Here is a 27,299-nt window from a genome sequence, read left to right on the forward strand (position 1 = left end):
AGCCATTTCAAATGAGTTGGTTTAATTCCAGGTGGTACAGAATTCAGGACAGAACAAGGACTTAAGAACACACTTTGGCAGGGTTCTGGGCTGGGTTTATGCAGATCTCATAGCTAAGGTAGAAATGGCTGAGAAGAACTAAAGACAAGATGAGCCACTGTATGATTTTTTTTTTTTTAACAAAAGTTTATTCTTAAATGTACAATAGGTTCCAAGACAACACTTCATTCTAGCTATAGGTGGCAACAGATGTTATGGCATGGAATCCAAATGTTTAATCCGGATGTTTAAACAGGAATGGAACTAAAGATCATCATTGCCTCAGGCACAAAGAACAGCTTACTTTTTGCCAGATTTCTTAATTCCACCTGTGGCTGCAAAAGGAAAAAAAAAAAAAGTCTCATCCAGGGAAAAAGACAGTTCTATGGTTGAAGCACTAGGGGCCTGGTAAGGATCCTAATAAGGCCCAGCTCTTTGTACTGGGCATTTTTTTGGACACAAGCATGCACAGGGCTTCCCCAGTATTATCTATTCTGGGCAAAAGTAGAATGAGAATAAGGCAGGGCACGAGTAGCGGCTGTGCACTGGTCTGGATCTCAAGTGTGTTGTGTTTTTCAGACTGGCTCACTTAATCCTCATCCCATATCAACCCATTTTACAGATAACAAAGTCTCAGTGTTAGGTGTTGTTCAAAGTTATAAACTGGTATGAGACAAAGCCAGGATTCCAAGCTGGGTAGCCTGACTTCCAAGTCCATACTCTTAAGTGTCATGTCACACCACATCACCTTCTTCGATATTATGATCCTGGGATCTGATTTACTCACTACCTTTATTTTACCCAATTTACAAACGACTGTGTTTGGCACACGGTAGGTAATTTAACAATTATAGAATTAAGTATGCCTAACAGAAATGAAAGTCCTAAAGGGCTCTGACAAAATAAACCTTAAAAAAAAGTAGATGATATTAAATAAGAAACAAGTAGTACAGGATTTCACTAAGGGTTGGCCTTCTCCCCATACATAATCACAGATTAAGGAAAGGTGCAAGATACCTCACATCATTCCAAAAAGGAATCTCAGTATCTAGAATCTCAGCGCTGTGTGGGTACACAAAAATGACTCAAACCCACTAGAATAGAGGTCTTGGGAAACCCTGAATGACACTCCCACCATCCCAGCCTTCATTGTCCCTAGGGTGGCTCAGTGATCCAATAGGGTATAGATAACTGTTGAGAAAATAATCCTATTTTGATGAATGTAAACAGGATTTAAGAAGCACAAAGTACAATGACTGATAAGTTAAAAAAATCTTTTGATATGTAATCAATTCCTCTTACACAAAGGCAAAAAAGAGGCAGGATGGTAGAGAATTAAGTTAAAAAACACATAGCACAATAGTATGCCAACAGGCTTGGACTTTATCCATTAGACTAGGCGCATCCAGGAGTGAAAACTCAGGATGCAAAAATTTTGCTAGAGTTTTAACAATACGATTAGTAAATTAAGAAATGTTACAAGCAACAAAGAAGCAGTGAAATACGAATTTGGAGCAAGAAACTGTAGAGGATATCTGGAAACTCAACTGTACGAACTTGTGTCTGAGATATATAAATTCCTGTATTTCCATTTCTGCCACTTCCCTAAGCAAGAGAAGCCCATACTGGGTCTGGCTCCCGCCCCCTCTCCCGCTGCTGCAAAACCAAGCCTGGCTGGGGCCGTCCACTGCAGCGGACACCAGCAACAGAGACCTCGCAACTCACCAACGAGGCAGGACACGGACATGCTCGGGCCCGTATCCAGACTGATGCTCAGGCGTTTGTCCGGCTTGAGCTCTACCCCGCCCTCACTTACCCAGGGGGCCTTTCCCCGCGGCCTTCGCTTTTAGCTCCTCGAGTTTCTTTTGCTCCTCCTTCTGTTTCTGCTTGAATGCCTTATCTTCCTACGGAGAGGGAGAGCGGGTTCACTCCCGGCGGATTTCTCAGACCCTCCGCGCCCGCCCACGCCTCTGCGCCAGCCCTCACCTCGTCCATCTCCTTGGCTTGCTTCTTGGGCTGCTTCAGGGGCTTCTTCTTGCCACCTGCGTGCGACACGAGCACGCTCAGCCTGATCCCCGCCGGGTCCCGTCCCTCTCCGCCCCGCCCCACTCCATCGTCCCCGCACACTTACCTTCGCGGCCCGACATGGCGCCTGCCGCCCCTTCCCCAGACCCTGCCACCGGATGCGGAGCTTCCCGTCCCACCCCCTGAGCCTATACCTCCATGCGGGCCCGCAGATTGGCTCCTGGTTCGGAAGTTGTGCTCCCGCTGCCGGAAGCGGTCCGGAGGCGGGCACTAAAGGGTCAGAGAGCAACTGAGTGACTGGCGCACGTTTGGGGTTGCGGCTCCGGCGCAAAGCCCACCAGGTACTGGGGAGGTGGGGTGTCCTGCCCGGGGAGGATCCAGAAGCCGCGAGCGGTTTTTAACCGGAAGCTCTAAGCCTGGGACCGTGCACGGGGAAAGGACTGCAAGTAGAGGGAAGGGCTTGTGCAAAGGACTTGAATCTCGGCGCATTCCTTACAGTGTGGCTGGTGGGAGATGCGAGGGAGGCTGCAGAAATGGGCGGGGGCTAGACCACCTGGTTCTAGAGCTTTGGAGGCCACCGGAAGGAGTTGGGGTTTTATAATATAGCCCGGGTGCGATATTTTGCAAATTCTGTTAATTCATCCAGTACATTTTTGTTGAGTGTGTGCTATATGTGTGTACTTTAGGCACTGAGGATGCAGCAGTGAACAAAACAGTGCGTGCCCTGGCAGAGCTGCTGTTCTGGTGGGTGAGACCATAAGTAAATAAGTGAAATGCATACCACGGGTCATGTGATATGTGCCTGGGAAAAAATAAAGCAGAGAAAGTGTTTAAGGCGTCCTGGGGTGGGAGTGGACAGCTATGACATTTGAGCAGGACTTGAAAAGGAGAAGGGAGCAAGCAGTACAGATAGCAGACAGGTGGTGTGAAGCCCCTGAGGTGGGAATAGCCTAGCATGTTCCAGCAACATAAAGAAGCTGGGAATTATATGAAGTGAAAGATATGTTAGCTAACCTTGTTATGGTAAACATTTAGCAGTATATACATTTGTCAAATCATCACATTGTACACCTTAAACTTTTACAATGTTGTGTGTCAATTTTATCTCAAAAAAACCTGGGGGGCTTCCCTGGTGGTGCAGTGGTTGAGAATCCGCCTGCCGATGCAGGGGACACGGGTTCGTGCCCCGGTCCAGGAAGATCCCACATGCCATGGAGCGGATGGGCCTGTGAGCCATGGTCACTGAGCCTGCGCGTCCGGAGCCTGTGCTCCGCAACGGGGAGGCCACAACATTGAGAGGCCCGCGTACCACACACACACACACAAAAACCTGGGGAAAAAGGTCCATGTGACTGGAGCAGAGTGAGGAAAAGGAGACTGGTGAGAGGAGAGAAGAATGAGAGCCAGGAGGTGGATGCCCTGTAGGTCATGGAAAGGATTTTGGCTTTTACCTTGAGAGAAATGGGGAACCGTTGCAGGCTTTGAGCAGAGAGAGAAATGGTCTGACCGTGTTTTGAAAGCACCACTGCCTGCTCTATTGACAGTAGGGCCTAGAATAGAAGCAGGGAGACCTGTCAGAGGCTCTTAGGATAATCCAGACAAAAGATGTCTGTCGTTAGGACCAGGTGATAGCAGTGGCAGGGGCAAGAGGAAGAGGGATTCTGGATTTAGTTTCAGAGGTGGAGGTGGCATTTGTTAATGGTTTATGTGTGAGGAGGGAGGGAAAGCAGAGTCAGGGATGATATGAGAGTTTGGGCCTGATTGGTTTCCATCAACCAAGATGAAGAAGGCTGTGGGAAAGGCAAGTTTGGAAGAGGAAGATAAGATCCCCATCAGCCTTCCAAGCAGAGACATGGAGTGAGCAGTTTGATAAATGAGCCTGGAATTCAGAGGAGAGGTGTGGGCTGGAGAGGGCCAATTGTAGTTTATTTGGTTTTTATTTATTTATTTATTTTTGGCCATGCCACGTGGCTTGCAGGATCTTAGTTCCCTTACCAGGGATTGAACCCTGCCCTGGCAATGAAAGCACCAAGTCTTAACCACTGGACTGCCAGAGAATTCTGTCTGTTTGTTTTTTAGTAATAGCTTTATTGAGATATGATTTACATACCACACAATTCATCCACTTAATGTCTACCATTCAATGGTTTTAGTATATTTACAGTGTTGTGCAGCTGTCCCTACAATCACGTTTAGAACTTTTTTGTAGATGATTTTTCAAGCCACAGGTCTGGATAAGAGAGGAGCCTGAGGACAGAGCCCTGGGGCACTGTGTGGAGAGGTTGTGGAAGGGAGTGGGGACTGGAAGCCAAGAGGAGAAGGTGGTTCAAGAAGGAGGGAGCTATCACGAGGCACAGGCTGCTGACAAGGCAAGCAAGATGAGGATGGAACTGATCATGGGTTTAGCCACGTGGACATGACCTGGACAGGAGCAGTTCAAGTGGCCTGGTGGGTGTGAAGGCCAGATCAGAGGGGGGCTGAATGAGAATGGGAGAAGAGGAACTGGAGACAGCTAGTGCAGGCACTTTGTCAAGGAGTAAAGAGGAGCAGAGAAGTGGGGCAGTTGCTGGAGGGAGTGTCAAATCAATTAGTATCTGAGGAGGGGAGAGGATATGGGACCAGTGTCTGAGGAGGCGAGAGGATATGGGACCTGGGGCACAGCTTGGCCTTTCCTAGAACAGGAATTATTCATCCTGAGGAACAAGAGAAGGTGAGGATGAGACAGACACTGGCAGGTGGGAAGGTGTGGTAGGAGTTTATGGAAGTTCTCTTCCAATTTTAAAATATTTTCTTGGTGAAAAGTGAAGCAAACCATCAGCTATACAAGTGAGGATGAGGTACTGGTGATGGAGGTTTGAGAAAAGGGAAATTGGTAGGAGATAGTCATCTGGATGGAGTAGGAGAATGGGTGTGGAGGGGCAGTGTCCTGAACTTGGCCCAGGGCCTGCTCATTTTGGCCTCTGTCCACCTGTCCAGTCTCTCCACCCACTCTCTTCTCTGCTGCACAGGTCACCTTTCAGATTTTAGACAACTTCAAGCACTGTTCCACTTTGTCTCTGTGCCAGGAACATCTTCCCTTTGCTGGTTGATGGGCCTGTGAGACATCTAAGTGGGGAGGAGCCAGGAGACAGGCTGGGGTGGGAGGCTGAGAGGAGGGACTAGAGTGGGGGAACAACTTGGGATTCATTGGTGTGTCCCCTCACGAAGCCAAGTCCCTGCTGTCTCCAAGCTTATGTTCTAGTGAGGGGCGAGGCAATACATGAAGGAGGCAATACATGAAGAACGCAATTTGTGTGTCTGATGGAGAAAAAGAAAGCAGGTATGGTGGCCAAGTAAGAGTGGTCAGGAAAGGCCTTATCAAGAGGTGATATATGAACAAAGATGTAAGTGTGAGGTGACTGGACTTGTGGAGGAAGAGTGGTCCAGGCAGAGGACATGGCAGGACACAGACCCTGTGGCAGGATTGTGCTTAGTGTGGTGAGGATGCTGGAGTGGAGTATGTACAGGGATGGAGAGAAGGAAGGGGATGAGGGCTGAGAGGACCGGGGCTTGTTGGCCAATGGCAGGACTTGTGTGCATGCCAGGTGACAGGGGAGCTGTCAGGGGGTTTTGAACCGAGGGATGTGATGTGACTTAGGAGGTAACAGAGCCTCCGTTTGCCACGTGAAGAACGGCTGTGAGGGGCAGGGGAGGAAGCCATGACTGCGTAGGAGGCTGTAGCTGTCTTCTCTGCCAGGGATGAGTGACTTTCCTGGGGTCCAAGATTGGGCTGCTGATAGAGGAGGAGCCAGGAAAGGAGGCTGAGAAGGTCGGAGGAATCTGAGGCGGGTGGTGATTTCAAAATGAGAGGGTGTTGAAAGCTGCAGAGGTATTGGAGAAGAAATCTGAGTAGCACCTGCTGGATCTGACAAGGTGGAAGTTTTGCAGGGCTTCAGGAGAGCAACCTTGGTGGTCGAGTGGGATCAAGAGAGAAGAGGGCTGAAGAAGTAGTGATGGACAAGGGGGACACCTTTCTGCTGAGCGTTGCTGAGGAGGGTGGGTGCTCTGCTTTGATGAGGGGTACACGTGCAGGATTGTTGTGAGGCCACAGCTTGTGTGCAGTGGTCACTGGCCTTGAGGCCTAGGAGGCTGGCCCGACTGCTGGGCCATGGGTGGCGTGTGCTCCCTTGGGCCTTAGGCAAGGGGCACAGGGGTTTGGGTGCAGCACCAGCTTGGAACCACTGTCACAGAGATGTCCCCTTCTGTGGCGCTTAGCTCAGGCTTTTGCCAGGATGCATGCCCGTACCCAAGCAACTTTGTTTTCAAGAGGGTCTGAGCTTCTCCAAGCATGGCACCATGGGGAGGAGGCTGGGATGCTCATCGCCTTACATCAGGGAGGTCCTTTCTTTGTAACTGGAGCTCTTCTAGTCTGTCTTCCTGTCCCCCGCTCCCTTTGCTTACCTCTCTCTCTGGCCTGGTCTTTTGTTGGCTACCAGGTGTCACTCTGACAGCCAGAGTCAGTACTTGGGGGCAGGGGTGGTTTGGCCAGACCTGGGTGCTGTGACCCAGGTTTGCCCCGGGAGCATGGGTCACCTGGCCCTCTCTTCGGGGCCCTCAGAATTCACTGCTGCTCCTGGGCTCAGGCAAGGCCTGACTGGATAATGGGAGACTCAGTGTGCGGTTCAGGTAACAGAGAAGTAGGATTGTTGGGGCCCAAACATCAAAGCAAGGTTGAAAAGGGAAAGATGAAAGAAACTTAACCTGTTGGGCAGTTACTGAGGTTGGAAAGAAGGAAGAAAGCTTATGGAAAGTGAGAAATGTGAGACTGGGAGTTGGTCACTGGAATGTCTGGGCTTAAAGGACAGAAGGAAAGTTGGTGTGAACCTAAAAAAGCTGTCCTCTATGAAGAAATCTGGGTGGTTTTGTTTTGCTTTGTTTTCCCCCAGAATTGTCTTTTCAGAGGAGAGCTGAGGAGAGAGTTTTCTGCCTTGGGACATGGACGACCTGTGTCCCAGAACAGAAGCGAAACTGCTTCCCCAGGGTTGAGGCAGCCCTCAGGGAGTCTGGGAAGCTGGTTTTGATAGTCATTTATAGAAGTCTTTCCCCCATATCCCCTCAGTCAGTTCCACAGTTTCCCTAGGAGTCTTTGTGAATCTTTGTGGGGCTCTGTTAGCATGGACACAACGCAGGTTTAAGAACTTTCTTTGAGATTATCTGAAAACTGGACACCAGGATTCTCATGCAGATCACAACAGAGACCTGGGGTTGTGGGAAGGTGGGTGGAATGGGAGGATCTGGTTCATGTGGCATCACGGAGAGAGATGGAAGGCCTGAGCTCCTAAGTATGCTCTTCCCTGACATGCTCCACTGTGTCCGGGGGCACCTGGTGAAGCCTGACCCTGGTGGCTGCCATCTCTGGGCCCAACAGAGTGGTGCTCAGTTTGGACTTTCTAATGGAAACTGTTCAGAACCGTCCCTAGGACTTGAGATCTGACTTAAGCCCAGCCTTTCTCAGCTGTGAGCTGACCTCTCTGGCATCCCCCCACAGATCTCCCGATGACAGGGTGCAGCCCTGTGTTGGCCGTGCGGCACGTCATGGGTGTTTCTCCCGTACTGGTGCGGAGAGGCCTCCTTGGAAGGGACCTCTTTATGACCAGGACTCTCTGCAGCCCAGGCCCCAGCCAGCCCAGAGAGAAAAGACCTGAGGAGGTGGCCCTCAGGCTGTACCACCGCCTCACAGCCCTGGGAGGAGCCCTGGGACACAGCATTCAGCAGCGAGCGTCCTCCATGGCCAAGACTTGGTGGGACAGATACGAAGAGTTTGTTGGACTCAGTGAGGTTCGAGAGGCCCAGGGAAACGTGACTGAGGTGAGGAGGGGAGCTGGGGTGGTTGGCCCTGCCCTCTGACCTGGGCAATGTGGCCTGGAGGCTCCTGACAAGTAAATTACCAGCCACAGATGCTGGGAGGCCATGTCCAGATTTGCCTTTTCTTGAACACATACCACTAGGAGAGGGATCTGACTCGTTTCTCACATGACAGCCTGGGTTTGATACTACCGGGGTGAAGGGCCCTCCTCTCCCCCGTGAAAACAAGTTGTTGTGTATGCTATGTACCAGTGAGTCCCGGGCCATTAACATCCTTTCTGTGAGAACAGCAAACACTTCCTTCACTGACTGCTTGGGGGTTGGTGGTGAGAGTTACCTGGAGGGTTGCTGCATTGCAGTGTCCTCAAAGCCCCATGTGTGCTTAAAGCATCCCTTGTGAAAGTAGAGGCACTGGGAAACATCAGACTGTGAGGTGGGAAGAGCTGCCTCTGGTTGTCAAGTCCTTTGTGGCAGTGAAAATGCGTTCCGCCATCTCTGTTCCCAGTCCCACCTAGGCGCAGACCAGTGTAGAGGGGTGGGAAGAATCTGGGGTTTAGCCGGAGGTTTTGAGGCACAGTGCTGTCTTTCCCCTTGGAGGCCATCACTTTGGCTGAGCCGGGGTTTCTCCTTCTCTTGAATGGAGGCCAGGGCAATGCCTGTCATGGCGTTTGGCGTTGTTGGGAGGTGTAGCTAAGGTAACACACGTGAAGCCGATTAAGAACATAAGGGCCTTGCTGTGGTTTGTCAGACTAGAGTCAGCTGGGTTTGGTGGACACAGATTGTATGCATCTTTAGCTATTTTCAGGTTTCTCAGGGGCATGTTATTTCCACTTGAACGGAGAAATCCGGTGATTCTGATGGGCAGGGCCCGGGGCTACACTTTGAGGACCACTGGGTGAACCAGGATTATGTGTCTGAGGGACTCTCTTTCCACCCTTTGTACTGACACCCCACTGACCTCTTCTCAGCCCAGTCTGGTTGGGAATGGAGCCGAGGCTGTGTGGGCATGGAGAGAAGGGGCAAATGGCCTCTGTTGTTCTCTCTGCAGGCAGAGAAAGTGTTCATGGTGGCTCGAGGGCTTGTCCGGGAGGCTCGGGAGGACTTGGAAGGTCAGCAGGCCAAGCTGAAGGAAGTGAGGGACCGCTTGGACCGCATCTCCAGAGACGATAACCAGTACCTGGAACTGGCTACTCTGGAGCACAGGATGTTGCAGGTAGGCACCTTCCTCATCTGGAGAGGGATCCTAGCCTGGCAGGTCATGGAGGGTCGAGGTGGGAGCCCCGACTAGTTAGGGGGTCAGACACCTGGTGAGGAGGTAAACCGGAAGCCCCTGTGGAGGGACTGGGCCCCAGGCTTCCAGAGCTTCTCCACGCACTTCCTCCTGGAATACTGGGATCAGTGGTCCAGGACAGTATAATCTGGACCCCAGATTACTGAGGAGGGAGCACCATGCAGGGGTCTGGCCCAGAGAGCGCCAGATACTTCCCTTCTGTTAGACACATTCTGTAGACACCACTGCATGTCCGGCCAGACCCAAGACTGCTTGGGGAGGATAGTGCCACTCACCTTAACCACCCCCAGTTCCTTTGCTCCTCCCTCCTGACCAGGCTTATGCTACCTTTACTCATTCAGCGTGTTTATGGAACATGTAATCTGTGCCAGGCGTGAAGCTGAGCCCCAGGGACATGGTAGTGGGACATCTGCTGGTGGCTGCTGGGCCAGGTTGCTGCTATATGACAGCTTTGCTTCTGCAGGAGGAGAAGAGGCTTCGTATGACCTATCTGCGTGCCGAAGACTCCGAGCGAGAGAAGTTCTCCCTCTTCTCTGCAGCTGTGCGGGAAAGTCATGAGAAGGAGCGCACTCGGGCTGAGAGGACCAAGAACTGGTCCCTCATTGGGTCAGTCCTGGGGGCCTTGATTGGTGTGGCTGGCTCCACCTACGTGAACCGTGTGCGGCTACAGGAGCTGAAGGTCTTGCTTCTGGAGGCTCAGAAGGGGCCCGTGAGCCTCCAGGAAGCCATCCGAGAACAGGCGTCCAGCTACTCCCTCCAGCAGAGGGACCTCCATGACATCATGGCGGACCTGAGGGGCCTGGTGCAAGCTGGGCCTGGGCAGAGCTCTTTGTCCCAGGCAGGTACTTCCCCCACCCAAGATAGAGACACAGATGTCCTTTCAGCTGCCTTGAGAGAGCAGCTCAGCCATTCCAGGCAGGTCCATTCATGTCTAGAGGGTTTACGAGAGCAGCTTGTTGGCCTGGAAGAGACTTTGAGCCAAGTGGCTGGGGTGCTTCAGCTTGCAAAGGCTGCAGCACACCCAGGCCTGGTGGAGCCGGCAGATGGGGCCCTGTCTGGGTCCTTGCTGGAACAGGGGAGCATGATCTTGGGGCTGTCGGACATGGAGCAGAGGCTAGAAGCCCAGGTCAACAGGAACACCATCTATGGCACACTGGTCACCTGCGTGACATTTGTGGCCATCCTGCCTGTGCTGTATATGCTGTTCAGGGCCAGCTAGCCCCTGGACCCACCTCCAGAGGGAGGAGGTATGGATGTAGATTTAGTTAGAGAATGAAGCAATGAAGTGAGCCTTCAGGGGTGCACTCAACCTCAGCCTGAGTCTGTGTGGCTCACCAGCAGACATACTTTGCTTTTTCGGCAACACTCATTTACATTAACTGTCGAAAATTTGTGCTAATGTCCAATTAAAATGTCTTTAAGTTTGTCTTATTTAAAGTAATTTGTTAGACTGAGTTTTGTCCATTTAAAATTGAGATTTGGGACTCGAGGGTTGGGCCTGGAAGTAGGGTAATTGCCCCCTTTTAGTTCCTCTCTCATCTCTTGGTCTTGTCCCCAGTTCAGGACCATTTTGGATGTACTTACCACTTGAGGCCTGGATTTTCATTTTGGATTTCCTGGCCTGTCCTCCACTTGCCCAGCCCTCCTGTGTCACGTGGCCCATGCTTTCCAGTGAGTAAAACCTAGCCTGCTTCCCACCCATTGGTGACCATGGTTACTGACCCTCTTCTGGATCACTTTCTCTGCCATGTTGGGGAGAACTTCCTGTTTCTAACACTGGAGGAATGATCAGAGGAGAGCAGGGAAGAGAGATTGGGGAAATGGTTGGTAAATATTGCTGGAGACATAATTACAGGGATTGGTGGCCAGTCTGGTTCCCTGGTGCAGAGAATGCTTTGGGCAGCACCCACACACAGCCTAGGGATGACCTCTACAGACTTGGGCAGAGCTCAGCCCACCAGCAGTGTGAATGGTCGGGCAGTGATGGGGAGGGGCCTCCCAGAGGTGGGAGGTGCAGTTGGGGCAGCATGGAGACAGACTGCCCTGAGAACCCTTTACCTCTTCCTTTTCGGTGAAGAACAGCAACCTTTGACCTCCTGGGATAAATGGCCATGGGTGGCCTTGTGTGTCCTTGACTAAACAGGAGCAGTGGGGAGGCACTCGGCTAGCACTGTGGGTCTGGAGAACCCACCCTTCTTTCAGGGTGCACTGAGGTTGTGTCCAGGGTCTGCAGATAGGGGCTTCTGTGGGCTGGGCAGAGCTGACTCACAGCAGAGGCCTGTGGAGCCAGAAGTGCTTCCATGAGATGCCCTCCCTCTTGGGAGCCTGTGCTCTCAGGCCTGGGCAGTGGGCATGGCCCAAGTGGCCCCATGGGTGATGTGAACCTCTGAGCCCCTGGTCCCTTGATCATTTGGTCACTCTGTCCACAGCATTGTTTTCTTTTTCTAACGGATTCCCCAGGAGGGCGTGGCATGAAATGACCTCTGCACTTGGGATGTTCACCCTCCTGATGGGTAGGAGGTGACTTGTCTGTGTATAGGTGAGGGGTGTTGTGGGGTTTGGAAGTCCTAGGTTCCCCTCTGGGGTGAGGTAGGTCCTAAAGGCTGTGCACTTGAGTGAATGGGTGTGGGGAGGGGAGGATTCCAGGCACATGGAGGGGGCCCCCCACAAGCTGCGCAGCCAGGAGAGGCAAGGTGGGTGAGGGCCTTGAGGCACACCAGCTTGGCTGAGGTGGTGATGGGTGTTGGGGAGTTGTGGAGCATAAAGTTAGAGAATGAAGTGGAGGACCCAGAGGGCCACTCTGATGTCCAGAGGCCAGGGACGAGGGAACCAGGGAAGGGGTGCCATCCCGGTGCGGACAAGGTGCTGAGTCCTGGACCCAGGTGTTGGAAGAGAGGGTAGAGGGAAGGGAGCGAGCTGAGGAGTTGGGGAGGGAGAATTTGGAAGGCAGAGTCGGGTATATGAGAATGATGACAGACTCTTGATGGGTGGCAGGTGGAAAGAGGGTGCCTGTGATTTAGCTTTTCTGACAGCAGCCAGTGTGGATGACCTGAACCTGATTGAGGCTCCCCCAAGCCTGTGGAGGCTCTGGGGGCTTCCAGAGTGATCTCTGTGTGACAAATTTTGCCTCCCAAGAGGCTGTTCCAATGGCCATGAGCCAAAGCTCTCCAGAAGTCCTAATAGGATGGGCTAGGTCCTGGCTCCTGAGTTTTTGCAGTGGGCAGGGCAAGGTGTGAAGGGCCCAGCAGAGGGCACACCTGGGCCTCAGGAGAGAACCCAAGTGTTCCTCCCTTGGAAGGCCCAAGTATTTACAGGTGAGGGAGTTCAGACATGCCCAAGGCTTCTCAGCTTGGGGCGGGCCCAGGTACAGGTCTGGAAGGAAATGTGCCCTTGCTTGTGCACTTTTGCAGCGGTGTGCCCTCCTTTAACAGCCGGGCTAGGTGTGGTATCACCTCCACTTGGCGGTCAGCAAATAGGCGTGTGTGTTTGGGGGGCAGGGGTCAGGTTACTTGGCTTAGTGATGGCGCAAGCCCAGGCCCAACCCCACAGCCTGCGCTCTTCCCGCACAGCCAGAGGTGGGGGCCGGAAGGAGAGGCCGGCTGTTAGGGAGTCCTGGGAGTAGGGCCGGTGGGCGGACCTGGTGCGGTGGGGAGAAACAAGGCGCCTAGGAGTTCACGTTGGAGGAGGACGACCACAGGAGCCAGGTATTGGACAGGTAAGAGGGAGCTCGCGGCGCCGCACGGCGGGGATGGTGGTTAGCGAATAGGCGGGGCAGGTGAGGGGCGTGGGTCCCACCCGGCGCTGGCAGGCAGGTAGACAGGCAGAGGCCGGGGCGCAGTATCACCACACCTGGGGCGCAGAGCGCGACCCCCGGTCCGGCACCTCCCATCCCGGAGGGCTCCCAATTCCGGTTCCAGCGCGGCGCGCAGGTGAGGCCCGGCGGGACTGGGCGGGGTGGGGCAGCCGGTCCTTGAGGCTCCCGCTCCTCACTCTCCTCCCGCCGCCGTCCGCGTTGCCCTGGCTACCGCCGTGGTGCAGCCCGCCCCCGCCGCCCCCACCCCCGACCCCGCGAAGGAGGGGTGTAGTCCCCCGCCCTCGGCAAGTGCAGAGCCGGGCGGGCTGGAATGCGGGGTCCCGGGTGGCTCGGGGCCGCGCGCCTGGCTCTCCCGGCTGCTTCCGGCCTGGCCTGGGCGGCAGGCGGGCGGGCGGGCGGGCGGGCGGGGGGAGGGCGGCCCGGCGGGCGAGGGGGGGAAGGAGCGGAGCCGGGCCCGGCCGACGCGGCTTTGTCTCCTTTGTTCCCAGCGGTGGCAGCGCCGCGGCGGGAGGGGCGGGCAGCGGCCGCAGTTTTCCGCCCCTCGGTCTCCGGGTAACAGCTGCGGCTCCGCCAGACCCACCTCCGGGGGGGGTGTCGGGGGGGGGGAGGCCGTCGCCGCCGCCGCGCGCGCAGATCTCGAGCCCGGAACGGCCGGCGCCCGCCTCGGCGTGCTAGTCCTGCGGGGCCCGGCCGGGTGGTGAGTGCGGGGGCCGGGGCCGGGGCGGTGGGGACCGGGGCGAGGCGGCGCATCCCCGGGATGGAAGGGCCTGGAGCTTCCATGCCACCGGCCCCGGGCAGCCCGTGTGAGAGGTGGTCGGCTTCGGTCCTGAGAGTTGGGACCATACTTCTCCGCGCGAAGGGAAACTCTGGCGGCTCCGCCTGTAACGCGATTGGGAGACAGAGGAGGTGGAGCTGCTCCTCCGCGCCCCCTCCTCGACAACGCCGCCGCCGCCGCCTCAGCCCGGGACCGGCCGGCCTCTTCCCCGCCCTCCCAGGACCACTGGTGGGGTCCTTGCCCTGGTCGGGGAGGAGGGGGGAGGGTCGTGGAAGAGTCAATGGGGAGGTCGAGGCTTCCCCTACGTAGTAACAGCCCTTCCAGGCTGCGCTCGGCACGACTGACAAAAGGCAGCCTGTGATCCCCCTGCCACGCACCCCCAGAGGGGAGGCCCCAGCCCCCCACCGCCCGTATATGGACGGTGGGTGATTGATGAGCACTCCTCGAGTCCTCACCGGTAAATGGTGGACCCTCACCCCCACCCCACCTCAACACAAACAACAGGGTAAGCACTGTGCACTCCTGCGCTGTCAATTAGTAACTTCTCTTGGGTGGACCCTGGGAGCAGAGCCAGGGCAGAAAGGAAAGGCCGGTTTCCCACTAATCCCTGCGACTCGGTAAATGAGGGCTGGGATATGAACCCTCTCCCAGTTTGAAGGGCAGAGTTTATAAGCCCTCTTGGTTGGTGAGGACAGCCCCAGGAGGGCGGGGAGAGGTGCTTGCTCTTTGCAGACAGAAGTTAGGCAGCCTTGGGCCCTGCTGAAGGGGTCCAGAGAAAGGTGGGCCCAGAAGAGCTAGGCTTTGGCTGTGACTCTGGCTGGGGTTTGAGATCTGGGGAGTGGGCAAGAGATCCTAGCTGTGTAAGTTGGGGACCTGAGGCCCAGCTCCAAACCAGCCTTTTCAGTCTGCTCTGGCCTGGTCATTAATGAAAGTGGGGCTGACCTTGTTTCGTCCTTCAAGAAGCCAAGTGGCTTGGAGAGGGTTGTAGGCTCCATATCTCCCCTGTTGGCTGGGTTTTCTTGGCTGTGAAATGAGGGTTCTTTCAACATGTAAGGAGCATCTGCTCTGTGCTAATGTCTGTCCTGGTTACTGGGGCCTCTGAATCAAAAGTCACATTCCCTGCCTTTAAGGAGCTTCAAGAGTGGGAGCGTGGAACAAGGAGAAGAGTGGCCTTGGTTGGTGCCTCTAATGCCAGGCACACACCATATCACGTTTAATGGTCAGAGCAGTCAGAAACCTGAAGCTTAGAGAGCCCAAGGCAGAGCTGCAATAGACACCAGGGGTGGTGGCTGGGGATGTCCACCGGCCATATGCAGTGGGCTTCTCAGGAGCCTGGGGGGACAGGGAAGGCTTCCCTGGGAGGTGATGGTTGGGCACCAGAGTTAATGGGATAGAGAGGGAGTGGGCACGGAGGAGAGTGAAACAGCCTGCGGTTCAGGCTGGCAGGAACGAAGAGCATGTGCGGGGGAGCACTGGCATGGATCGCACAGGAGAGCATGTGGACTGGAGGGCTTGACCTTTACACTCCAGGCCCTGGGGTGCCCCGAAGACTCTGGAAGGAGGGATGTACTCCGATACATCGCTTGAAGTTCCCCTGAGGTGGGAGGGGGTAAGCTGGAGGGGCTGGGAGCTGCTCTGTGGCTGGTGGCAGAGGTTAAGTGAAATATGTGCCCTTCTTCTTTTTGTCCTCCTCCTACCCATGGTATGTGGGGAAGGGCGAGGGTTGCTCGGCCCTGTGGCAGTGATTGAAGAAGCCTGACACTTTTCCCAGCGTGAGTCGGCCTCCAGTATCCTATGTGGCCTTGCCAGGAGCTGTTCTGATCCTGCCCATCCGCTTCCTGTGGGCCACTTGACCCAGCTGTGATTTTACATTTAGGGATTGTCCTGGTTGCTGCCCCTTGAGGGCTGGAGAACTTTGGCTTGAAGTAGGCGCTGAGCAAATGTTTGTAAGCGAATGATGGGTCAGACCCTCTGCCCAAGGCGCATCCCTAGGCGGGAGGTGGTAGGAGGGACTGAGCAGTGGCTGAGCATGGGAGATGGCCTCTGCCCATCCTCAGGCAGACCCTGTCTTCCCAGAGGAAGAAACTTTCTCCCCCCATCCCTTGGAAACAAGGTGGGGGGCTCCTGGGTAGCCTGGCCTTGCCACAGTCCTGGGCTTCTCGCCGGGTTCACAACTCTCTCTGCCGGCCCCCTCCTCCTACCCCCTCAGTGGCAAACAGAGGCTGCCTTGTTCCTGCTCCCATAGAGCTGCCCTGTTTTCTGCACACTAAAAATGGAAACCCCCAAGCTATTTTGGGAGCACTGCCCAGCCGGGCCGTGGCCACAGTACTCTGCTTCCACTGGGCTGCTGGACCCTCCTCCAAGCCTTATGCCCAGCCCTGCTCACTCTGGGTCAGCCTCAGGAGCACCCTGCCGGGAGCCTTGATTGGAAGGAGCCAACCTGGACCCTGGGAAGCTCTGGGAACAGAGTGAACAGGCAGACTGGCAGCTGGGTTGTGGGAGGGGCTGGGCCATGCTTCCTGGGCACAGGCAAGTAGGGGAAGTGTCTCAGCTTGGGATGCATGGCCTGTCCTCTGTGCTTTACCAATCTTGGTGCTCCTGGCTGGAGACTCTCCAGGTCTGGGAAAGGTGGCTGGTCTCACCTGGCTTCAGGTGGAGCCTGCAAGGAGGGGTCTATGAGGAGAGCAGGCACTCAAGGTCTGCGAAGGTCCTGGGGATGTGGGGCACATTTAGTATGGTGACTTCCTTTAGGACAACCCCCCCTGCCCCCCCCCCTTCAGCCCTGCTCTGCTCTGACCTACAGGAGAGGAGATAGCAAGAGATGGTCTGGCTTCTGCAGCCCTCTAGGACTTAGGGCTCAAACCAGGGAAGTGTGCGTGAGTCTGTGTGGGGGGTCTGAAAGTGGGTGGTGGTGTGTATGTCTTGGGTGGATGGGTGCATGTGATGTGCCTGTGTGGAGTGCATGTTTCTTTGTGTAAACAGTTTGTCTCTGTGGACGTGTCTTTGTGCAGGTGTCTAAGTGCAGGTGGGTAGGGTGTCTGTGTGGGACGTTTGCCTGTGTTTCTGGGTATGTGTCTCCGTGCGGTATGCACAGGCTGTATGTGCATGCGTCTGTGTGTGTGCTCGCGCCCATGTGTGTGTGGGTGTGTGCATGCAGGGTGGGTGGTATGTATGCTTCTTGGTGTGTGCGAGCATGTGTCTGCTTATGTGCTGGTGGTGGTTTTGGGCTAGGCTAGCCCTGGGCCTGTGTGGAGGGTATGTACCAGGGTACCCTGATAGGGCAGAGTTTGGGCAGAGGGTGAGGATGGGAGAGTGCCGAGAACGGGCTTCAGGGGGCACAGGACTAAAGTGGGGGCCTGACTGGGCCCTGCCGGCCGTGCAGCTCCTTCTTAGCTGCCCTTTCCCAGGCCCTGAGGGTGCTTGGTTCTGCTGCCCTCCCCCTCCCTGTGGGCTCTGAGGAGGCGTCCCTGTGGAATGTGTTTGGTGGCCGAGGGCCAGGCTGGGCCCAGCTCCACCAGCAGACTGGGCAGCCGGGAGAGGTACCTTTGTGCTGCCTCCATGGTGGGGAGCCCACATGCCTGCAGCCCAGCCCCCAGCTTCATGCTCTGCTTTCTCCCTGGCTAGGTGACTCTCGCTCGGGGTATGCTGTTGTCTCCTGATCCGGCTGGCCTTGCCAGGTGAGCCTGACCTCACACCTAGGTGTCTGGGAGCAGTGTGACTCCCACCTCTGCTGAGGGCTCTCCAAGGTGGGGTCTAGCTAGCCTTTTAGGCCCTATCCCTAGCAGCCTTTAAAAAAAAAAAAATTATTTATTTTACTTATTTATTTTGGCTGTGTTTGGTCTTCATTGCTGTGCACGGGCTTTCTCTAGTTGCGGAGAGTGGGGGTTACTCTTGGTTGCGGTGTGCGGGCTTCTCATTGCAGTGGCTTCTCTTGTTGCAGAGCACGGGCTCTAGGCATGCGGGCTTCAGTAGTTGTGGCACGTGGGCTCAGTAGTTGTGGCTTGCGGGCTCTAGAGCGCAGGCTCAGTAGTTGTGGCGCACGGGCTTAGTTGCTCCGCGGCATGTGGGATCTTCCCGGACCAGGGCTCGAACCCGCGTCCCCTGCATTGGCAGGAGGATTCTTAACCACTGAGCCACCAGGGAAGCCCTCCCTGGCAGCCTTAACCCCCCTCATCTCTCTGGCCCTTTGGTTCTCTGGTTATTACCCTTCTGGATTCCTAGCCTGAAAGGCCCTTCATCCAATTCTTACCCTACTCTAAAATGCACGTGGCCCATGAGACCTTGCCCTCCCTTTTTCTGCCCAGGAAACTGACATCCATGCAGAGGGTGCCTTTCTCTCTTTGGGGTTCTGGGTCCCTTCTTCCCATCCCTTGCTCTCCTGCCCCTTCCAGGCCCTAGTCCCTGGGAATGGGATGTTTCCCTTGTCTCTGCCCCTTTAGCCTCTTACCCTTGGACCCTGTTATGACATAGGGCAGGGCAGGGTAAGGGGTGCGGGGTGCAGGTCTCCTGAGAGAGTAGTGCTTACAGAGAATTGGCAGTGTTGAAGTTTCCAGGAAAATGTCTCCTGACCCCTTGCTAGTGTGTGGTCCTGGGGTCATCCTAACTACAGTGCCATCTAAGCCTGGTCCTCCCTGCTCCCCCGTCCCTGAGTTAGGAGGGATGTCTTGGCAGTGTCACAGTCCTACTCCTCACCAGTGGTCCCTCGGTGCTCAGGTGGCCACATGAGCCCCGCTCAACCTCTCTCCCTACCAGGTGACCATGCCTGCCCTCGGCCCAGCTCTTCTCCAGGCACTCTGGGCCGGGTGGGTCCTCACCCTCCAGCCCCCTCCACCGACTGCTTTCACTCCCAATGGTACGCATCTGCAGCACCTGGCGCGGGATCCCACCTCAGGCACCCTCTACCTAGGGGCCACCAACTTCCTGTTCCAGCTGAGTCCTGAACTGCAGCTGGAGGCCACTGTGTCCACTGGCCCTGTGCTAGACAGCAGGGACTGTCTGCCACCTGTGACGCCTGATGAGTGCCCTCAGGCCCAGCCCACCAACAACCCGAACCAGCTGCTCCTGGTGAGCCCCGGGGCCCTGGTGGTGTGTGGCAGTGTGCACCAGGGGGTCTGTGAGCAGCGGCGCCTGGGGCAGCTCGGGCAGCTGTTGCTGCGACCAGAGCGACCTGGGGACACCCAGTATGTGGCTGCCAACGACCCTGCCGTCACCACGGTGGGACTGGTGGCCCAGGGCTTGGCTGGGGAGCCCCTCCTCTTTGTGGGGCGGGGCTACACCAGCAGGGGTGTGGGGGGTGGCATCCCTCCCATCACTACCCGCGCCTTAAGGCCACTGGACCCCCAGGCTGCCTTCTCTTATGAGGAGACGGCCAAGCTAGCTGTGGGCCGCCTCTCCGAGTACAGCCACCACTTTGTGAGCGCCTTTGCACGAGGGGCCAGTGCCTACTTCCTGTTTCTCCGGCGGGACCTGCAGGCTCAGTCTCGAGCTTTCCGTGCCTATGTGTCCCGTGTGTGCCTCCGGGACCAGCACTACTACTCCTACGTGGAGTTGCCTCTGGCCTGTCACGGGGGCCGCTACGGGCTGATCCAGGCTGCGGCTGTCGCCATGTCTGCGGAGGTGGCCCGGGGGGAGGTGCTCTTTGCAGCCTTCTCCTCGGCCGCTCCCCCCACTGTGGGCCGGCCCCCGTTGGCAGCTGCCGGGGCATCTGGAGCCTCTGCCCTCTGTGCCTTCCCCCTGGATGAGGTGGATCGCCTTGCTAATCGCACACGCGATGCCTGCTACACTCGGGAGGGCCGCGCTGAGGATGGGGCCGAGGTGGCCTACATTGAGTATGATGTCAATTCCGACTGTGCTCAGCTGCCCGTGGTGAGTCCTGGCACCGCCCAGCCCTTCCCTGTCTCTGAGGCCACTGGCCAGGCATTTACTGGATGTAAATGGATGTTAAGTGATTCCTTTGTGTCTGGGCGATGAAGGGGTACCTCACGGTAAGAGTGGCATTCAGGGGGACAGAGAGCCAGCTGTGCAGGGGTGGGTTTGGACCAGGCGCTGAAGGGATGGCATTTGTGTAGGTGGACTGAGAGGGCATTTGAGGTTCTAGGGAATGGGGCAGGGACCCAGAATGTAGGGGGGGGTGGAATCTATTGTTTTAGGGTCTTGAGCGAGAGAGGCAGGTGAGGTTGAGACTTGAGGCTAGACTTGAGGCTCTAGTCTCAGGATGGATGAAAAGGGTAGAAGCCACATATAGGGGGACTGAGTCAGTGAGAGGTGGGAGGGGACCCAGGTTAGTAGACCTGGAGAGGAAGATGCAAGCTGGAGAGGCTTTGGAAAAGTGGTCCAGGAGAAGGCTGAGTGCATGAACTGGAGGAAGCAGCTCCCAGGCCAGGGATGGGAGAAAATGGGGCCCCAGACACCTGGGGATCAAAAGAGGGGGACGGAGCCACTGCAGACTGTGGAGTTAAGCCACCGAGGCAAGGCTAAGGATGCAGTTGTGGGAGAGCCAAGAGCTGGCAGAGACGCTGGGAGAAGGGGTGGGGTTGTCCGGGGAGGAGGGGCCCGGGGACGTTATCCAGGGAGGGCCTTATTTGTGCTTCTTGCTGCCTGCAGGACACCCTGGATGCTTACCCTTGTGGCTCAGACCACACGCCCAGCCCCATGGCCAGCCGTGTCCCCATGGAAGCCATGCCAGTTCTGGAGTGGCCAGGGGTTCAGCTAACAGCCGTGGCGATCACTGTGGAAGATGGACACACCATTGCTTTTCTGGGTGACAGTCAAGGGCAGCTGCATAAGGTGAGTCCACAGGAGGTACTGGGCCCTGCCCCAGGATCTGGAGGCGACAGGCTGCTGGGGACCCAGGCTGAGCAGAGCTACGCCTGAGACCCCTGGGGCTGCAATGTGAGATATGTGGTATGCCCCTTGCCCTCGCTGGGAGAGATGACCTGTGCTCCTCTTTCTGGGGCAGGGTGGTGTGGCCTGTACTCTCTAGGAGGAAATTCTACCTGTAAATTATTTTATTGGGGCGAGAGGGGAGGGCCTTGGGCCTCAGACCTTGTGGTCTCTGATCTCAGGTCTACTTGGGCCCAGGGAGTGATGGCCACCCGTACTCCACACGGATCATCCAGCAGGGGTCTACGGTGAGCAGAGACCTCATCTTTGATGGGGCCTTCGAGCACCTGTATGTCATGACCCAGAGCACGGTGAGTGCCATGTGCCAGCCAGGGAGGGCATGACTGCTGGGAGGGGCCTCAGGGGAGCTGGGGGCCCGTATGTGGGGAGCCACTGGTGCTTGGATTGTTGACCTCAAGTCCTCTTCGCTGCTGTAGCTTCTCAAGGTTCCTGTGGCCTCCTGTGCTCAGCACCTGGACTGTGCATCTTGCCTGGCTCACAGGGACCCATACTGTGGGTGGTGTGTGCTCCTCGGCAGGTCAGCGCTCCCCCGACCCTGACCCCTTCCCCAGCCCCACCCCAACCCCAGCCTCACGCCCTCAATTCTCCTGCCCTGTCCAGGGTTCCTGGTCCTTGGCCCTTGACTCTCAACCCTTGACCCCTGGATGCCCCAACGCCCTACCCTCACCCCTATCCTCTACCCTGACTTGCCAGGCACGTCGTGGCCCACTTGAGGATCCTGCCCAGGTCCCTAGGATTGTAGGTGTCCCTGCCCCATGAACTGCCAGTGGCCCCGTGAGGGTCACAGGTGGACACTGGTCATTCTTGCCCAGGTGCAGTCGCCATTCCGAGTGCTCTCGGGGCCAGGGCTTAGAGCGGTGGCTGTGGAGCTTCCAGCCTGAAATGGGCTGTCTGCGAGTGGCAGCCTTGAGTCCTGCTAACATCAGCCGTGAGGAGAGGAGGGAGGTGAAGACCAGAGCAGGCGGAGCCCTGGCCTGGGGGAGCTCTGGTGATGGGTCGAAACCTTGGATTTTAAATACCATATGGCCTTGCCCAAGTCGCTTCTCTTGGGGCCCCGCTTTCTCCATCTGTTACTAACCCAGGCTGGAGGGTATTTGTGATCACTGGGGGCTGGTGGCCACTGGTGCCTACCCACATTGGGAGCCTGTAAACGGATCCCTGATCTGCTGCCCAGTGGCTCCAACAGCGTGTCCTGGCCTCTCTTCGCAGGTTCTCTTGTCGGTACCTGATCTGCCACCCCTGTGGCCAGGGGAGTCTTATTCCTGCCACTTTGGGGAATACCAGAGTCCTGCCCTGCTGACCAGTTCCGGTGTGACGTGCCCCTCCCCAGACCCTAGTGAGGCTCCAGAGCTGCCGAGAGAAGCCGGTGGGTGAGAGAAGGAGCCAGCCCGGGGCCTGGGAGCCCTACTCTCCTCCCATCTTGCTCCAAGGGGTGTGATCAGGATGAGGTGTGAATCCAGGCAAAGGGTCCTGAAGCGATGTCTTTCTCTGAGGACCCTTCTGGTCCCCAATCCCTAAAGTCCCTGTTTTCTACCCTGTGGACTGTGTTCCCGACCCTGGGTACCCCTTCCTGGTCAGAGTGCTAAACCCACCCTCTGTGGTCTCGGACGTCAGCTCGGGGTCTGAGTGCCCCTTCCTGCTCCTCAGCCCAGCCCGCTCCTCCCTCTGCAGACCACATCTCCGTGAGGCTGGAGCTCAGGTTTGGTGCCGTCGTGATTGCCGAAACTTCCCTCTCCTTCTATGACTGCATGGCCGTCACCTTGCTCCGCCCATCTGCACAGTGAGTTCCTCACCCCGACCCCCAGCCCCTGGGCTGCCCCGTGGCGATCCCCATCCCATGGCTGTGCTCTGTGCAGGTGCCAGGCCTGTGTGAGAAGCCTCTGGGGGTGTAACTGGTGCGTCTGGCAGCACCTGTGCACGCACAAGGCCTCATGTGATGCTGGGCCCATGGTGGTCAGCCGACAGGTGAGCTCAACTCCTGGCCGGGCCCCAGGGGGGGTTCGGGCTCCCCATTGTGAGGGTTTCTCTCATGGCCCGGGGTCTGTGTGTCTGCCTGCCCTGGGTGCTCTGTCGTGAGCACCTGAGCTGCTGTGTGTGACGGACTCACTGGAGGACGGCTGTCAACGTCCCACCTGTTTCGGGAGAGGACGTTTGTAGCTGAGAAGAGGGGAGGTCTGGCCTTGTGCCCCACCTTGGCACAGATGCTATAGACGCCCCTAGAGCGCGCCCTCCCCTTCCCCTCTGGAGAATTAATGGGCTGTTTTTGTTTCTCTTTTCCTTGGTCTCCTTTCCTCTTAACACACCCTTTGCCTGCCTGCCGCCTGCTCCCACACCTGCCTGCTGAGTGGCCCTTCCTGTCTTTCTCTGCCTCCCACTTCAGAGCCCGCCACTCTCCCCAGCCCCTCCTGCAAGAGACGCACCCCCCTCCTTCCCACCCACAGCCCCCAGGGCCACAGTCACCCCGGCTCCTGACGCCCTTCCCGTGGACACTCCTTCCACAGCCACAACCTTGGATGTCCCCCCTGGGGCCAGGCCTTCACTGCTCAGCCCCTGGGGGCCGTGGGCAGGTCCTGGCCCCACACTTGCCTCGGCTTCCACGGGCTCACCTCTCCACGAGGCCCCTCCTCCTCCCAGCCCCCGCCAGAGGCCTGGAACCGCTGTCCCTGACCCCACGGCCTTCGGACCCGTGGCCACCGCCGAGGACCTCTTGGCCTCCCACCCATCACCCTCAGATGCAGCAGCACTGCCCCCCGCGCTTGCAGAGCCTGGCCCCGAGGCTCTCCCCTCTGCAGTACCCCTGGACCAGCCCCCTGGCACGGCTCCCGCCACCACTTTCCCAGGGGCCGCTGGCTCCACGAAGCCCGCTCTGGACTGGCTCATGAGAGAAGGCGGAGAGCTGCCCGAGGCGGACGAGTGGACGGGGGGTGACACGCCCGCCTTCTCCACTTCCACCCTCCTCTCAGGTGATGGAGACTCTGCTGAGCACGAGGGCCCTCCTGCCCCCCTCATCCTCCTGTCCAGCCTTGACTACCAGTACGACACCCCTGGGCTCTGGGAGCTGGTGAGACCCGGCCCAGGAAGGAGGCCTCAGGGGAGGGGATTGGGACAGATGCAGCCTCTTGGCCACCTGTGATTCTGCAGGGGAAGGATGGAGGGGAGGGGGGCGTCCGTTGCCTCATGCTGGCCTGGCCCCGGGGTTCTGCCTGGGATAGGGATGAGGTGGCAGGTGGGCTCCATAGACTGCCTGGTGCTTGGTGTCTGCAGGAGGAGACCACCTTGGGGGCAGGCTCCTGTCCTTGTGTGGAGAGCGTGCAGGGCTCCAGCCTGATGCCGGTCCACGTGCAGCGAGAAGTGCGACTGCTGGGCAGGAACCTGCGCCTCTTCCAGGTGAGTGTGTCCTCTTTGCAGCTGTTGCCATGGCCTCCTTGGCTGTTGGCAAACTATGCGCGAGTCCCGGGGAGCAGGGGAGGGCACGGCCTCAGGTCTCAATCCCAACCCGGGGACTGTGCTGGGGCCCTGTGGGGCTCATCAGGCCTGGCTTCTGAAGCTGCCCCCGTAGCTGTGTCCTCTGTCCCCAGGACAGCCCAGGAGACCATGAGTGTGTGATGGAGCTGGAGGGCCACGAGGTGGTGGTTGAGGCCCGGGTCGAATGCGAGCTGCCTCCAGATACCCGGTGCCACGTCACCTGCCAGCAGCACCAGGTACAGATCCCGAGTCCTGGGTGGGCGAGGGCGCGCAGGCCACAGGCTGGCTACCAAGCTTAGCTGGCTGCACCGCACTCATCCCAGCCCATTCTCTGACTAAGTGACCCCGAGGGAGTCCTAGTACCCTGGCTCTGACCTCTGACCATTCTCTAAGTGACCCCGAGGGAGTCCTAGTACCCCGGCTCTGACCTCTGACCTTGTGCCCCATGGGGTCCTGTATCCCAGCTCTGGCTTCTGGCTTTGTGTTCCCATGAGTCATTTTGGTCCTTTCTCTGACCACACTCTCCCCAGGCCTGGCGCCTCCCCTAACCCCGGGCTCTGACCCCACTCCCATTTCTCCAGCTCAGCTATGAGGCTGTGCAGCCAGAGCTCCGCGTGGGGCTGTTTCTGCGTCGGGCTGGCCGTCTGCGTGTGGACAGTGTGGATGGGCTGCACGGTGAGTGACCCGGGGCTGCTGGGACTAGCTGGTGGCAACAGGGCTCTTCCTGGCCTGCCTCTCACATTCGTCTCTCCACCCCCAGTGGTGCTTTATGACTGTTCCGTGGGACACGAGGACTGCAGCCGCTGCCAAACTGCCATGCCCCAGTACGGCTGTGTGTGGTGCAAGGGGGAGCATCCACGCTGCGTGGCCCGGGAGGCCTGTGGTGAGGCTGAGGCTGTGGTCACCCAGTGCCCGGCACCCCTCATCCACTCGGTGTGTTGAAATGCTGGAGCATCCCTTCAAGGGGTTTGGGTGCTGTGGGTTCAGGGGCCCAAAAGGTGGGAGGCTGGGGCTGTCTCTCCAGGCTGCCAAAGGTCAACAGGTGAGTGGAGGTGAGCCGTCCTTGTCCTGGAACAGGTGGAGCCACTGACTGGGCCTGTAGACGGAGGTACCCATGTCACCATCAGGGGCTCCAACTTGGGCCAACATGTGCAGGACGTGCAGGACACAGTCTGGGTGGCTGGAGTGCCCTGTGCTGTGGACGCTCAGGAGTACGAGGTCTCCAGCAGGTGAGTGGGCTGGACTGACAGGAGCAGGGGGCACCCCGCGGGCTTCATGGCTGGCTTTCCTGCTTAGGGACATCTACCCACTACTCGTCTGCCCTCTCCTCTCCCCCTTTCCTTGGTTCTGATCACAGTGTCTCAGGGCTGGGGTTACTATCAAGGCCTTGGCTTTGTGCACAGACCTGCAGATTTTTGGCCTGGGTCTAGTCACTGCTCAGAGCTGACAGGCGGCTCTGCTTCCTGGAACTGCCTAGGTGTGCTCACCCGGCTTTCCAAGTGACCACGGGCATAGTTGCGGTAGCAGGCTCCTCGGATCCCAGACAGCTGTGCTCTGTGGCTGACCTTCCCACCTGCTGACCCTTCTTCCCCAAGCAGTGCCTTGGGCAGGCTCCTCACGGGGATAGACTTGTGACACACCTGCTGAGTGTCAGGCCCCTCTGTCCAGTCCCTGGGACCCCTCCCACCTTCCCAGGGCTTGCGGCTTACAAGGCTGGCAGTTGCAGAGTCCCAAATGTGCACACACAGAGCACAGCAAAGGAGACATCCACAAGCAGCAGGTCTCCAACCCGCCGAATGTCAGGGTTACCTGGAGAGTTGGTCCCAAACCCCCCAGAGCAGATCCTTAGACCACCTCCCTCCACTTCCTGCAGAGGTCTGGATCTGTAGGCCCGTGTTGGGGTCCCACAGTCTTATTTTCTTTCTTTTAAAAAATGTATTTATTTATTTTTGGCTGCATTGGGTCTTTGTTGCTACGTGCAGGCTTTCTCTAGTTGCGGCGAGCGGGGGCTACTCTGTTGCGGTGTGCGGGCTTCTCATTGCGGTGGCTTCTCTTGTTGCGGAGCTCAGGCTCTAGGCACGTGGGCTTCAGTAGTTGTGGCATGTGGGCTCAGTAGTTGTGGCTCGCGGGCTCTAGAGTGCAGGGTCAGCACAGGCTTAGTTGCTCTGCAGAATGTGGGATCTTCCTGGACAAGGGCTTGAACCCATGTCCCCTGCATTGGCAGGCGGATTCTTAACCACTGCACCACCAGGCAAGCACCCCGCAGTCTTATTTTCAACAAGACTCTGCTAGAGCATGTTGTTTCTCCTGTGAATGTATTATGACTGAGTACTTTATGTGAGTGTTAATGATTCTAGAACCATGAGACTAAAGTACTTTCTGAACTGATTTATAAAGTGATTAAAATACATTCCAGCTGAAGCCTCTCCCAGGTAGTTCACACTTCGCTTGTTCTGTTTTCTGGAGGTGTTTGCAGTGACCGTGACAATGTCACAAAGAGTCGAACCACTGCAGGCTTCACATTCTGGAGATTAATTTGCCCCAAGCTTCTGTTTCCTGGCTAAGAACCAACATTTCTTAGATTGCTCACTTTCCCTTCACGTCCACCCCCAGACCTGACTAGAGGCTTTCGGGAACATTTTTTTCATGAGGAAATCAAGTTTCCACCACCTTGTAACTGGTGCTGTGCCCACGGTGATGGTGGCCGGTTAGGCCTGCTCATTAGCTCAGCAACCCACCCCTGCCACCAGCCTTACAAGGGCTGGTGCCCCACAGAGAAAGAAATTCTCCTTGTCAGGGCGCTCTGGGGTTGGACTTAAATGATTGAACCACAGATATTAATTCTCAGAGGCCAAAGCCTCCTGGTGAGTCGTTAAGTAATTCCTTCCAAAGCAAGAGGATCTCTGCCAATCTCGGGAGCCAGGGAGAACACCTGATGTAGTGGGGCAGGGAGGGGGCGGCCGGGTCAGTTTGAGGGGCCCTCAGTGTGGCCCATCACCCCAGCTTTCCCTGTGCCCACAGCCTTGTGTGTATTACTGGGGCCAGCGGGGAGGAGGTGGCAGGCGCTGTGACGGTGGAGGTGCCAGGAAGAGGACGCGGCGTCTCAGAGCATGACTTTGCCTACCAGGTGCCTGACTGTTGAG

The 27,299-nt window shown here is 57.0% G+C and overlaps 2 protein-coding genes and 2 long non-coding RNA genes across 21 annotated transcripts in view; 2 read left to right on the forward strand and 2 right to left on the reverse strand.

Moving 5' to 3' along the window:
- On the reverse strand, nt 1-13,063 carry LOC131764086 (uncharacterized). Of its 2 annotated transcripts, XR_010842579.1 has the most exons (5): nt 13,049-13,063; nt 2,171-2,334; nt 2,026-2,081; nt 1,856-1,943; nt 1-374 (listed from the first exon to the last, which is right to left on the reverse strand). It is a non-coding gene; the product is annotated as an uncharacterized lncRNA (long non-coding RNA). The 2 variants fall into 2 exon arrangements; XR_010842578.1 differs by lacking the exon at nt 13,049-13,063 and having other exon boundaries at nt 2,171-2,553.
- On the forward strand, nt 2,306-10,636 carry CCDC51 (coiled-coil domain containing 51). Of its 4 annotated transcripts, none has more exons than XM_059077063.2 (5): nt 2,306-2,405; nt 2,751-2,808; nt 7,592-7,911; nt 8,957-9,121; nt 9,663-10,636. In XM_059077063.2, the coding sequence occupies exons 3-5, from the start codon at nt 7,600-7,602 to the stop codon at nt 10,416-10,418; spliced, it is 1,233 nt and encodes a 410-aa protein (XP_058933046.1). In that variant the 5' UTR covers nt 2,306-2,405; nt 2,751-2,808; nt 7,592-7,599; the 3' UTR covers nt 10,419-10,636. The 4 variants fall into 4 exon arrangements, with proteins under 4 accessions (XP_058933046.1, XP_058933048.1, XP_066900459.1 ...); XM_059077065.2 differs by having other exon boundaries at nt 7,713-7,911; XM_067044358.1 differs by lacking the exon at nt 7,592-7,911.
- The window catches only part of PLXNB1 (plexin B1), a 26,713-nt gene continuing 12,244 nt past the window's right edge, over nt 12,831-27,299 (forward strand). For 6 of the 7 annotated variants that reach the window (XM_067044349.1, XM_067044350.1, XM_067044351.1 and 3 more), the window contains exons 1-17: nt 13,624-13,710; nt 17,413-17,465; nt 18,541-19,653; nt 20,392-20,574; nt 20,853-20,981; nt 21,108-21,208; nt 21,504-21,636; nt 21,901-22,057; nt 22,363-22,471; nt 22,548-22,656; nt 23,072-23,752; nt 23,956-24,078; nt 24,270-24,392; nt 24,738-24,831; nt 24,917-25,089; nt 25,234-25,385; nt 27,178-27,283. In XM_067044349.1, coding sequence (XP_066900450.1) covers nt 18,547-19,653; nt 20,392-20,574; nt 20,853-20,981; nt 21,108-21,208; nt 21,504-21,636; nt 21,901-22,057; nt 22,363-22,471; nt 22,548-22,656; nt 23,072-23,752; nt 23,956-24,078; nt 24,270-24,392; nt 24,738-24,831; nt 24,917-25,089; nt 25,234-25,385; nt 27,178-27,283 — 3,480 coding nt within the window. In that variant the 5' untranslated portion in view covers nt 13,624-13,710; nt 17,413-17,465; nt 18,541-18,546. Of the gene's footprint in view, nt 12,915-13,623; nt 13,711-17,412; nt 17,466-18,540; nt 19,654-20,391; nt 20,575-20,852; nt 20,982-21,107; nt 21,209-21,503; nt 21,637-21,900; nt 22,058-22,362; nt 22,472-22,547; nt 22,657-23,071; nt 23,753-23,955; nt 24,079-24,269; nt 24,393-24,737; nt 24,832-24,916; nt 25,090-25,233; nt 25,386-27,177; nt 27,284-27,299 lie in introns of those variants that run through there. The other variant, XM_067044352.1, reaches the window with a different exon arrangement.
- LOC131764090 (uncharacterized) overlaps nt 17,617-27,299 on the reverse strand; it is a 119,002-nt gene continuing 109,319 nt past the window's right edge. For 3 of the 8 annotated variants that reach the window (XR_010842585.1, XR_010842589.1, XR_010842581.1), the window contains exon 6: nt 26,075-26,368. This is a non-coding gene — a long non-coding RNA (uncharacterized lncRNA). The other 5 variants (XR_010842586.1, XR_010842584.1, XR_010842588.1 and 2 more) reach the window with 5 other exon arrangements.

The sequence above is a fragment of the Kogia breviceps genome, chromosome 10, assembly GCF_026419965.1.
Source record: "Kogia breviceps isolate mKogBre1 chromosome 10, mKogBre1 haplotype 1, whole genome shotgun sequence".
In the NCBI taxonomy this organism is placed as follows: domain Eukaryota; kingdom Metazoa; phylum Chordata; class Mammalia; order Artiodactyla; family Physeteridae; genus Kogia; species Kogia breviceps.